Source organism: Terrapene carolina, unplaced genomic scaffold (assembly GCF_002925995.2).
Source record: "Terrapene carolina triunguis isolate 2854851 unplaced genomic scaffold, T_m_triunguis-2.0 Scaffold25, whole genome shotgun sequence".
Classification (NCBI taxonomy): Eukaryota; Metazoa; Chordata; order Testudines; family Emydidae; genus Terrapene; species Terrapene triunguis.
The window spans coordinates 3,064,128-3,076,175 of record NW_020664376.1 but is presented as its reverse complement, the minus strand read 5'-3'; the positions used below and the strand labels follow the sequence as shown (position 1 = coordinate 3,076,175).

Sequence of the window (12,048 nt, the reverse complement as noted above, 5' to 3'; positions counted from 1 at the left end):
TGTGTGTGTGTGTGTGTGTGTGTGTGTGTGTGTGTGTGTGTGTGTGTACGTGCACGCCTGTGGTTTGGGTGACTTACTCATATGGTAACTATATGCAAAAGGTGTAAATAGAGTTGGCGCTACAAATAAGAACCAGAAATCTGCAGAAACATCATGGTTGATACCATGATAAGGGGCTTTATGCAGCACCTTTTGAATCTAAATTTCTGTGTTTCTGGTGCATTTAAGGAGGAGGCCGCCAGTTGGGACTGTTAAACTTTAGAAGAACCCTGAATATATTGTTATACCAAAGTTCTCCAAATACAGTGGTCTCTATTAAAATCTTAATTTCGTTGCCTTTGCACATATATAATGTTACTTCATGGGTAGTAAAGAAAATACCTAGCAAATTGTTTGTTAACATTAACTACTTCCAATGGTAAAATTGTAAGGATTTTATTGGCAACTGCTGTCTGTGTACTCTGTTCTTTTTTTGGTTTTAAATAGGCTTTTACTTTTTTTTTTTTTTTAAGGTAACATTTGACCCAGAAGTTTTCTTCAACATTCTGTTGCCTCCTATTATTTTCCATGCTGGGTACAGCTTGAAGAAGGTAAGCGTAAGCACTTTCTGAGAATGTAACCATGACACTTTCGGCCTAATGCTGCATCACTAACCGCTAGAGTACAATCTCCATTAGTGCCGCGGTCCTGACCACAAGTGTCTCTTTTGTGGTGTCTCTTGCAAAGCTAGAAAGTCTTGTCCATTGTTTCTAAACAGTTGGCTAGTTTTAAGAGAAAGTATATTATTTTACTACCAAATATATAGAATGCTGTTTTAATTACATGTTTTCTTACATTATTTACCCCTGAACATTGCTATTGAGTAAGCAAGATAAACTTAAACAATATATCCCAGTGAATTGTCTGGTTTTCCTCTGCATTGTATGCATTCAGTGAGTTACTTTTAGAGAGATGGGCCCAAACTTAAACTGCGATCTGAACACCTCTGAATATTGGAGGATGGGAATTCAGGACTGCACTTTGTGACTTGGGGTCATCACCTACAGTTATTTTCCCTTTAAACTCTTGGCCCTCTGTTACATTAGTCACACAAGCATCTGGTTATAAAGCTGTGTCTCAACAAGCCCCACAAGGTTTTAAACGTGATTCAGGTGGGACTTATATTAAATTTGTTTAAATATTACAGAAGATTTACATAGTAAGATTGGAAATATTATTTCCTCCCAGAGTGGAAGGCTGTTTCCTTATTTTGCTGTAGGGCTGTCCTATACATTTTGTTGATGTCTGAGTTTTCACATAGCTGAGCTTTAATATATATATATATATATTTTTTTTTTCTCATACAGAGACACTTTTTCAGGAATCTGGGGTCTATCCTGGCTTATGCCTTTTTAGGAACTGCAGTCTCTTGTTTTATTATCGGGTGAGTGAGTTTTGTGAGATTGTGCAACTTTTATGTACTAGTTTCAAGTTGATGAAATAAATACCATATCTCCCTAAACTTCTGATTTCTAGTGATTAGAACAGTAACTGTACATTTTCAATTAGGGTTTTATTGGTGTGCCCTTTGGGCAAAATTGAGCCTCTAAAATGATGCTAGAATTTCGTTGACTTCAAATAGGGTTTTGCTTTCTTACAGAGCAGCCAGAAACAGACCACGAAGTTTGTCCAGACAATTCAGTTCCGTGGTGGTCACTGCTATTGTCCAACCTTACAGTCCTAGAGATCCACAGTTCTGTTGGTTCAATTAATCAGTTATGAAAACAAAACTTTACAAAATACTTGATTCTACATGAATTGGCCTCTATTTCTAATGAAGATACATTAATCCAGAGAATAGAGGCAACTGCTAACCAAGAATCTTGACTATCAGTTTTTAGAAGCATCCTCTTTCACCTATTTAAAAATAAGACACATAAGCAAAATGGTTTTGATTGTGAATACTTACTCTGTTAACAATGTTGCATCTTTTCAGCATGTGGACTTTTGTAAGAGCTTTAATGTGTATATATACTCAGTAGCTGCTTTATTGCATATGCTACCTTGAGGGAATTTCACTTCAGAGGAAAAAATAATTTAATAGCTGTTACACTGCAAAGTTCTTTCCCTAAATACTACACAATTCATTAGGGGAAATTGTTGGATTGTGTTTTTGATCATGAGGACAAACTACATGTCTGACTTCCTGGGTGCTAAATGACCTGTGTTGGATCATATCACACTCTGGACTCAGATGATGAGGGAACAACTGTTGAGAGATTAGAGTTCCACTCTCACTGTTCGATACTGAACTCTGGGCCTTGGCTTCACTAGAAAATTAGGTCAGTTTAATTACGTCAGTCAGAGGTGTGAAAAATCCACACCCCTGAGAAGCGTTGTTAAGATGACCTGAATCCCTGCGTGGACAGCGCTAGATTGACAGAAGAATTCTTCCATCGATCTAGTTACTGCTTCTCAACGAGGTGTATTACTAGACTAGTGGTTTTCAAACTGCGGTTCGCGACCCAGAACTGGGTCGCAAAATGTAAGGCACTGGGTCGCAGCAGCTCTGGTCAGCACTGCCAACGAGGCCGTTAAAAGTCCCATTGGCGGTGCTGCCTGGTTAAGGCAGGCTAGTTCCTATCTGTTCCAACACCTCGCTATGCCCCGGAAGCGGCCAGCATCAGGTCTGGCTCTTAGGCGGGGGTGCCACCGGGCTCCACGCGCTCCCAAGCACTGGATCCGCACTCCCATTGGCTGCTTCCCAGCCAATGGGAGCTGGGTGCAGGGGCAGTGCCTGCGGGTGAGAGCCGCGCAAAGCCGTTTGCGCGCATCCGCCTAGGAGCTGGACCTGCTGCTGGCCGCTTCCGGGGCACAGTGCAGTCCACGGTGCCAGGACAGGGAGGAAGCCTGCCTTAGCAGCCCTGCTGCACCACTGATCGGGAGCCGCCAGAGGTAATCCCGTGCCCCAATCTCCTGCCCTGAACCCTCCCCAAACCTGAAGCCCCTTCCTGCACCCCAAACTTCTCATCCCCAGCCCCACCCCAGAGCCTGCACCCCTAGCCCAGAGCCCCCTCCCAATCCCTGAACCCCTCATTCCTGGCCCCACCCTGCAGCTCTCACCCCCACACCCCAACCCTCTGCACCAGCCCTGAACCCCTCCCAAACCCCTCATCCCCAACTCCCTTGGGTTGTGGGCATCAACAATTTTCTTCAACTGGGTTGGCAGAAAAAAAGTTTGAAAATCACTGACCTAGGCCGATAGGAGAACCCCTCCCATCAGTGTAGACACTACCTACACCAAAGCTGTAGCATTTCAAGTGTAGATATTCCCCCTCCTCCCCCCTTAGTGTGGCAAGGCCTACCTGAGCAGTGATGAGAGGATTTTATCTTTCCTATACTCTTCAGAGCCTCACAAAGGAGACACCACCCTTCCTATTTTGATAAACACTGCTTTATCCTCTTTTACTGCAGGAATCTCATGTATGGTGTTGTAAAACTAATGAAGTTGGTGGGACAACTCTCTGATAAATTTTACTATACAGACTGTCTCCTCTTCGGAGCTGTCATATCTGCTACTGATCCAGGTACTGCAGTTACTTAAATTATTCCATTGATAACACATTGAGGATGTATAGCTGACAATTCTAACATTCTTTTTTCTTTTCACTTACCTTACAATGGTAACTCTGTGTGTATGTACTGTATGATGTATATACTGGGCATCAGGACAGTTGGTATCTGGCAAAGACTGTGCTGGTATCTGGCGAGACAACACATTTAGAAACAAAATGTACTGGTTGGCTCTGCTGATATGTTTTCCTTAATAGAGTTTCATGAATATAAACTTTAATTCAGTTGAATGAATGTAATCTTTTCATTTTCTGGAGAGCCTGGCTATCCCTTTATAGATTCACTGCTTGAAATGTAGTATTACTTTTTATAAAATAGGTGCAATTTGAAATTTTAAGGTTTTTTTCATTTTAATATATTGTAGTATTTCAAGTATAAGGACACTTTTTTTATAGCCAACTGTTTAACCTTTTTTGAAATGGTGTCTTCAAATTTCAAAGTGCTACAGACCCATAAAGTTGTATGTTTTGGAAATGAACGTCTCTGGAGAACTGTTGTGCATGTGTCTGTCTGAAGTACTAACCAGGATGTCATGCATTCGAAGAAGTGGGTATTCGCCCACGAAAGCTCATGATCCTATACGTCTGTTAGTCTATAAGGTGCCACAGGACTCTTTGCTGCTTTTACAGATCCAGACTAACACGGCTACCCCTCTGATACTTGAAACCAGGAACTATATTTTAAAACACATATTTTTACATATTCAGTATCTGTTTCTGGGAAAATGGGAAGTGGCAACCAGCAGTTGAGATGGACTGCTGGTAGTTGGATTCACTTCTGCTTCCTTTTATATGGAAACTGGCATATGATGAGTGAAAATAAGGTACACATGGGATGAGTCTCCAGGACCTTCTTCCTCAATATCAGACCGAAGTTATTGTTTGAAACGATTGCTTTGAATAATTACTAGTCTTGTCTTGTCCCTCTCAACTTCTGTTTGCAAATATGTTTAGAACATAGTGTACTTTTTGGACAAGGTACTTACGAATGGTTTTATATGGGGTTTTTTTGTTCTTTGTTTTAGTTTTTTTTTTTTTTTTTTTTTAAAAAACTGAAATACTAAAGATTTGTGTGAAGACTGTAAACGCCTTCTATTGTTTGTTACCAGTCCACAACTTTTTTCTGGCTATTTGATTGTGAAACTTGGACGTATTGTTTAAAAAATAGTAGGATTCTGGCAGAGTGGAACTGTTGTCTATTTATGTCCAATGGTTGGGAGGACTTCCTAGAGAAATTTCTTGTGTGTGAGAGACACAGCAAGTGATCCAGACCCATTTTGGAACAAGACTGCCCTAAAACTGTCATTCCACCTCCAACAGTCAATTTACCTGTACAGTATGACCCTTAATTAAATATGTCTAAAGTCTTCCCATTTTGGTTTGAAATTGTTCCACAGTCTATGGTTTTTGCTTCTTTTAGACAAATTGGAAAATGTCTGCTCCTTCCAGCTTACAAGCACTCACAATAAACTAACATACATGTTCTTTCTTCTTATTTTTATAGTTACCGTGCTGGCAATATTTAATGAGCTGCATGCTGATGTCGATCTCTATGCCCTTCTGTTTGGAGAGAGTGTTCTAAATGATGCTGTTGCCATTGTCTTGTCTTCGTAAGTAACAATTCAGGCTTCCACTATGTGAAATTTTCTATTTCTTCTTGTGGTTTAACTGGTAGCTATGAATCATATTATTTTTCTAAAAACTTAATCTCCACATTTCTTTTTCTAAATGGATTCTGCCTTGTGAACTGAATTGATAAATGTTGCTAACGTTTTTGTCTATGCTACAGAGGTGTGTAATGAATCAGTCAGAAGAGAATTGGCATTTAGAATCCGAATCTAGCAGAATACAATATCCCTTTGCTTAATGATCTGGCATAAAAGATTTTGTTGCCATCACTAACTCCTCCATTGTCATCTGACTCTCTTTTTTTCTCCCTAGATCAATAGTTGCCTACCAGCCAACAGGTGAAAACACCCATGCATTTGATGCCGCAGCATTTTTCAAATCAGTTGGAGTTTTCCTTGGAATATTCAGTGGCTCTTTCATGATGGGAGCAGTGACAGGGGTTGTTACAGCTCTGATATCCTTTCTTGTGTTTAACTCTTCCAAAGTGCAGGTGTGTTAGCATTAAACGAAGCCCTGATCCTGAATGCTGACTCCAGCAGGTTTCAATCATTATTAGTCAACACATTGCTGAACACAACTTGCCGTAGTCTACATTGACTGACTGTAAAATCATGATCAGTATTATGTCATTTTAGGCCTTGTCTCTGCTAGGAAGGGTTTGCTGATGTAGCTATAACAGCAAAACAGGTGGAGACACAGCTTATAAAGAACTCTTGCTCATGTAGGTTATAAGAGTTCCCCAAACAAAATAAGCTATGTTGACAAAAGGACATTATTATTGGCATAACTGCATCTACATTGGGACTTTTGCTAGCATAGCTGTGTGGATCTGGAGGGTAACTGTTTTTTTTTGGTTTTTTTTCGTGCTCCTAAACTATACAGTTCTGCCAGCAACATTTTTAAGTGTAGATCAGGCCTTAGTCACCCATACAGCAAGGGGAATAGCTGTATAACCACCTGTGACGGCCCCTTTGAGGCACTCTGGAGAGCTCTGTGGTCTTACCACATCCCGCCCCAGAAAAAGGCAGTAGGGTGGAGTCCGCCAAGTGGCCTAAAGAGGCCGCAGGGGAGGCAGCCAATCAGGGCTCAGCAGGTTAGTATAAAAAGAGCTGGAGGGCCAGAGTGAGCTCAGTTCCTTGCTGGAGCTGGAGGAGCGTGGATGGTGTGCCTGGCTGGCTGATGAAGCTACAGGACCTCGGATAGAGCAGTGCTGGCAGAGACCGGGGGGAGCAAGAAGGAGCTCCTGGCTGGCTGCTGGGATTCAACCAGGACGAGGCCCTGAAGTAAGGGTAAAGAATGTTCTGGGCCTGTGGGGAAGTGGCCCAGGAAATCATAGCAGCGACTCAGCATAGATAAAGGGACAGAGTGGATTGTTGCTATTATAGGGTCCCTAGGCTGGGACCCAGAGTAGTGGGTGGGCCTGGGTCCCCCCCATTGGCAACTGGGGAAGTGACCTGGACTTTGATACACCTCAGAAGGGGAACTGAATCCTTTTAGTAGCCCAGGAGGAGAGCTGGGGACAGAAAGGCCTAGAAAGGATATGGACATTGCCTTCAGGGAAATCGTCTTGGAGTACAGCTCGATACCAGGGTCGAGGCCATTTAAAGACTACGGGACTAATTAAGGGCCTTAGCCCAAGGAGGACTACAGAGAGAGAAAGGGCTTGCATATGCACTCTGCCAAGGGGAAGCTCCTGAGAGGCCTGCCACCTCTCTACACCACCTTCATGCTGGTATAACTCTTTCTACACTAAGGATTTTACTGGTATAACAATATCGGTAAAAATTACACATCGCTAAGTGACATAGCTACACTAGTGAGATTTGCATATAGATTGTAATTGTAGTGGAGACCTACCCTTAAAAAGATGCAGTTTTAACACTTGAAAGGCAACTTGGTGGTTCATATTCACTGTTCCAATGCCTTAACCACTTGAGCCATTAATAACCCTTTCAGACACTATTGGGCTCTTGCTATGGGCCTTATGTTTAATCTTTCTGCAGGAGTCTCATTTCAGATATTGTTCAAATAAAACTCGATTCTGTCTTATCAGTATTGATATAATACAACCCACTTCACGTGATTTTTTTTCCCATTATTTTCAAGCCTATGTCCCAATTCTACTATTGGATCTGCAGTGGAGTGTTGTATACAGGTACAATGATCAGTCTCTGTGGATCTGGTTGCAGGAGTGGGGCATTGGACCTAAAGCTTGACCGGAGTAAGAGGTCATGATGCTTCATCAAACTCACAGCCTTTTCTTCTAGATATGCTGGTGTACTCTTACTCAAACACAGTCTGTCTTACTTTGATGCATGTGTGCATCAGAAAACTAACCTCAAAGGAGTGGAAGGTGATAAATATTTTTTAAATCATAAATCCATGATATTTCATTTTGGACAACATTTCTCCAAAAGTGTGTCTCATTACATGTTCCCATAGTCCAGGCTATCTGACTGCTCTCCCTGCCCCCACCCCACTCATGTCCTGCATAATGAAAATGCTTAAGGCATTAAGAGAAAAGGTGCCGTGGTACCTTTTTTACAATCTGAATTTTTAGACTTCTCAGGTGTTTTTTTTTTTTTTTTTTTTTATATATTATTTCTTATCTCCTTTTTTTTTTTGTGTTTTTTTATGGTCATCGAGTCCAGCCCCCTGCCTTCACTAGCAGGACCAAGTACTGATTTTGCCCCAGATCCCTAAGTGGCCCCCTCAAGGATTGAACTCACAACCCTGGGTTTAGCAGGCCAATGCTCAAACCACTGAGCTATCCCTCCCCCCGAATGGTTTGAGTGACCATTAACATGATATTAATATAGTTCTTCTCAAACTGGGCTCTGGTCTGCCAATAGTCCATATGGAGCTGGTTGGTCACATGTTGCTGCTATTTCAATTTATATTCAACTACCAAATTGTATTTAAAATACAGCTAAAATATATAAATAGTTGTAACATGACACATCCATTTTAGCATTTGCTCTAGCTGACGCAGGGATATTACTTGCTGATGAATGGGAGGCAGAGTGGCCAGTCAGGGAATGGAAAGGGAGGTTGTTCACAAGATAACGTCTGTTAAGAAAAAGCATGAGACTTTGCTTTACCATACGTGCATTGGAATCCTCAGTTAGGATATGAAACTTTAAACTCTTTCTTTTAAAAGTGAGATTCACGTCAAAAAATAATTTAATTGTATCCAAGTATAATACTGAAAATAAAGGTTTTAATTAGCTATAAAAGAACAGTAACACGTTACTGTTAAGTCACACACACGCTTCATAAACTTCTGCTTCTGACTGATTTTCCCCAGTACTGACACAGCTGTAGTTCTTAGAGCACTTTGCCTGCCTCTGCATCTCTTTGTCATTGAGGGTTGATTAAATAAATAGGGGAAGTTTAGTCATGCATTACCCATTTTAAAATTGTTTTGATTGTTTCTAATAGTTATGCAAATAACTTGCTTTTGATCTTTTGGTTTTTCGTAAGATATCCAGGGACTGATAGCTGGTCAGTATTGCCACACTCAACAATATGTGATTTTAAAAAAAATAAATATTGTAAGAGTATTGTACATACTATTTCCTTGCAAGTGCAGAGTCTGCCTACTTGTTGTGCATATAAGCACAGTACAGTGCCCTCTCTACAATATTGTGGGCTTTGATGAGGGAAAGGAATAATATGAAGAATAAGGTAGTAGCCAAAATACCAGTTGGTGTAATGTCACTTACTCTTTGGTGTAATGTCACCATCATTGAATGGCCTTCATCATCTCAGGTTGGTCTTACCTAACTAACTCCAGCCAAATTATGCTGCAGACTCCATCCTTGCCTCATCCTCAAAGATGTACAAGGTGGCCAGGTTACTGTTGCAAAAGAAACCTTAAACTTCCTCATTCTTGAGTGTCTGATACTTCAGCCTTGACATAGATGAGTTGATGGATTTAATGTTGAAATTGTCTTGGTTTGGATTGACACTTCACACTAATGCAAACAAAAAGGCTTTTTATAAACATTAGGTATAACTGTACTAACATTCAGCCAAAATCACCAGGTATTTGTTGATCCCTTAACAAAGTATTTATGTGACCAAGTTTACCAAACTGCATTGCTTCCCCCTGCTGGAGACAGCTCTCTTCTTCCTGATGTCCTGGAGCACTTTCTTGCTAGCTGAAGCTTGTGGGTTTACAGGTGAGATGTTTTGGAGTCAAGCACAAAGAGATCAAACTTCTGTCCATTTCCTTTGTTCACTTGCCGAATTAAATCTGTTTTAACAGCACTTCATATAGGATGAATGTTTTTAGTGCTAAAATGTTTTCACTTTCCTTACTGGTAAAACTACACTGGAAAACAGCCCCTGGAAAATGTGGGCTTTTCTTATTACCTGTCAAAGTCTGTGCATGTTAGAACTTGGCTCTAAGCAAGAAATGTTAATCTTGATTGTTAATTTTGTGTTGACCGTAATATCCACACTGATTACCCAGGGAGCTGGCTTTCTGTTTTTAGTTGCTACTTCAGATTGTAGCTTTAAAGCTAAATAATTCTATTTGCACCTCATTGTCACCTCTGTATTACGTAACTTGAGATGTCTTAGCTTCAGATACAGCTTGGTAATGGTTTCCCCAAATCCCCAGCTAAACATAATATACAGAACACTACATCAAATCTTCTCTCTTGGACTTAAATCAAGGGCCGCTCTCCTCTCCTAATGAATCTTCTCAGAGAAGATATCCAGTCTACTGCACTGAGTTACCTAAACCTAGGTATTGAAGTGATTTCTGCTTTCTGTCACCAGCAGTGTGTCCGAGCTATGTTGCTCATTTATTTTGTTGAAGACCATTTGGAGAGCTCTAAAATTTGATAGTCTTAAAGAAATGGTTGGTTAACAAAAACATCATATAAACGTCCCTTTACTGTGAGGAATAAATCCTCCAGAACTAAAGAACAATGTGTTAAACCACGAGTATAAGCAAAGGTGGCAGGGCAAGCAACTGTCTTTTTGTTCTGTGTTGGTACAGCACCTAGCACAGTGGGATCCTGGTCCATGACTAGAGCTCCTCGGTGCAATGGTCATACAAATAATAAACAAGGCAGTCAGGAGAATCAAGTAATTATGTTTATAATGGATTTAAGATGGTAAGCAAAGAACTTTATCATCCCGCTCTGTTTGTGTCTGTGAATCTATTGGCAGGTGTGGTGGCGGTTCTCTTTTGTGGAATTACACAGGCTCATTATACATACAACAATTTGTCAGTCGAGTCAAGGAGCCGAACTAAGCAGGTGAGACCCTATTCTTCACTTCCCATGTGGTGTAGTGTTGGTTGTCTTTTTTGTTTGTTTGTTTTTTTATAAAAAATAAGACTGTCAGTTTTACTATGTAATTCTTCAATGTGAATATTTTTCTCCCCAGCTCTTTGAGGTACTGCACTTCCTGGCTGAAAACTTCATATTTTCATACATGGGTTTAGCCCTTTTTACTTTCCAGAAACACATATTCAGCCCAATTTTCATCATTGGAGCTTTTGTATCCTTTCTTGCTTTTCATCTAACAAATTATTTATTTTAGGTACCTGAAAACTTGCCATGCCTTTTTTGCCTTCCCTCAGCCACTCAAGCATCTCAAAGAGATGATGTTTTTTGACTTGTGTTTTCCTGCAATATGCTGCTGATGCAAGAATCTTTTGCAAACAACCTTCATCTGCCCTTGCAGAGCTAAGGACCTTATGGCATGTAAGCCCCAGGGCTCTCGTGTACCTGAACAGCTTCTAAGAGCTGTGTATCATTGGTTTATGTGCTCAACAGCAAATATGCTGGAGACAGCTACATTCCCTGCAGTTATAACAGAACTTAAAGCTTCAAATATTCAGGGTGGAAAAGGTGTTTCAGAATTAAAGGATAGGAGAAAAATACCCTATGTTGTCTGCTCAAATCAGCGTACACAAATCAAGGCACTATCTTGCATTAGTTAGGCCATGTCTATACTACACAATTAAGTTGACCTATGTTAGGCTGACTTACAGCCACAGCAATAATTACTGCGTTTTTTTTCATGTCTGTCAGTGGTGCGTTTTTTTCCTTCTGTCAGTGGTGCGCATCCTCACCAAGAGCGCTTGCACCAACTTAAGAGGGGCAGTGTGTGGGCTGAGAGCCCAGGCTCTCAGCTCGGCACCAAGCTCCCAACTGGAGCCCGGCTGCCGCCCGTGCTCTCAGCTCCCGGCTCCCCACGGAGCTCCCAGCTGGAGCCTACACAGATACTGCATCGCCCAACCTACATCAGCCTAAGCCTTGCCCCTCTCGTCGAGGTGGGTTTACTAGGTCGGCGTAGCAGACGAATTACAGCAACAGGCAGAACACTGTAGTGTGTACGCTTACATAGTTAGATTGACGTAAGCTGCCTTACATGGACTTACTTTGTAGTGGAGACATGCCCTTAGACACTCCTTTGCACATACCTGGAAAATGGATTAGCTGAGGGTAAATAACTGAGAACCTACCATGCCAGAGTCCATATAAGAGAGTACTAGCTTTCTGTGAACAGCGATGGCTCAATAAAACAAGATGAAGTTAGGGTTCTAGGTTTTTGTGGTGTTGGGTTTTTAGCTAGCCCAGAACACATCTAGCCTTAATCACCTCTGGTAAAATAGAAATGGCTCAGTAAAGTTGAACTTCTCCAGGTTTTAAAACACAAGGAAGTATGTTGTATTGCCTGCCATTAACACTAACACACACACACACTAACACACACACACACACACAGCCATACTGGGTCAGACCAATGGTCCATCTAGCCCAGCAACCTGTCTTCTGACAGTGGC

General features: G+C 41.3%; 1 protein-coding gene across 1 annotated transcript in view; it reads left to right on the top strand.

The window, feature by feature from the left end:
* Nucleotides 1-12,048, top strand: part of LOC112110507 (sodium/hydrogen exchanger 7) — a 100,304-nt gene that overhangs the window by 56,317 nt on the left and 31,939 nt on the right. Inside the window, exons 3-10 of the mRNA XM_026650341.1 lie at nt 513-590; nt 1,347-1,423; nt 3,454-3,566; nt 5,116-5,221; nt 5,553-5,708; nt 9,312-9,424; nt 10,425-10,513; nt 10,644-10,757. Of these exons, the coding sequence (XP_026506126.1) occupies nt 513-590; nt 1,347-1,423; nt 3,454-3,566; nt 5,116-5,221; nt 5,553-5,708; nt 9,312-9,424; nt 10,425-10,513; nt 10,644-10,757 (846 nt within the window). The remainder of the gene's footprint in view (nt 1-512; nt 591-1,346; nt 1,424-3,453; nt 3,567-5,115; nt 5,222-5,552; nt 5,709-9,311; nt 9,425-10,424; nt 10,514-10,643; nt 10,758-12,048) is intronic.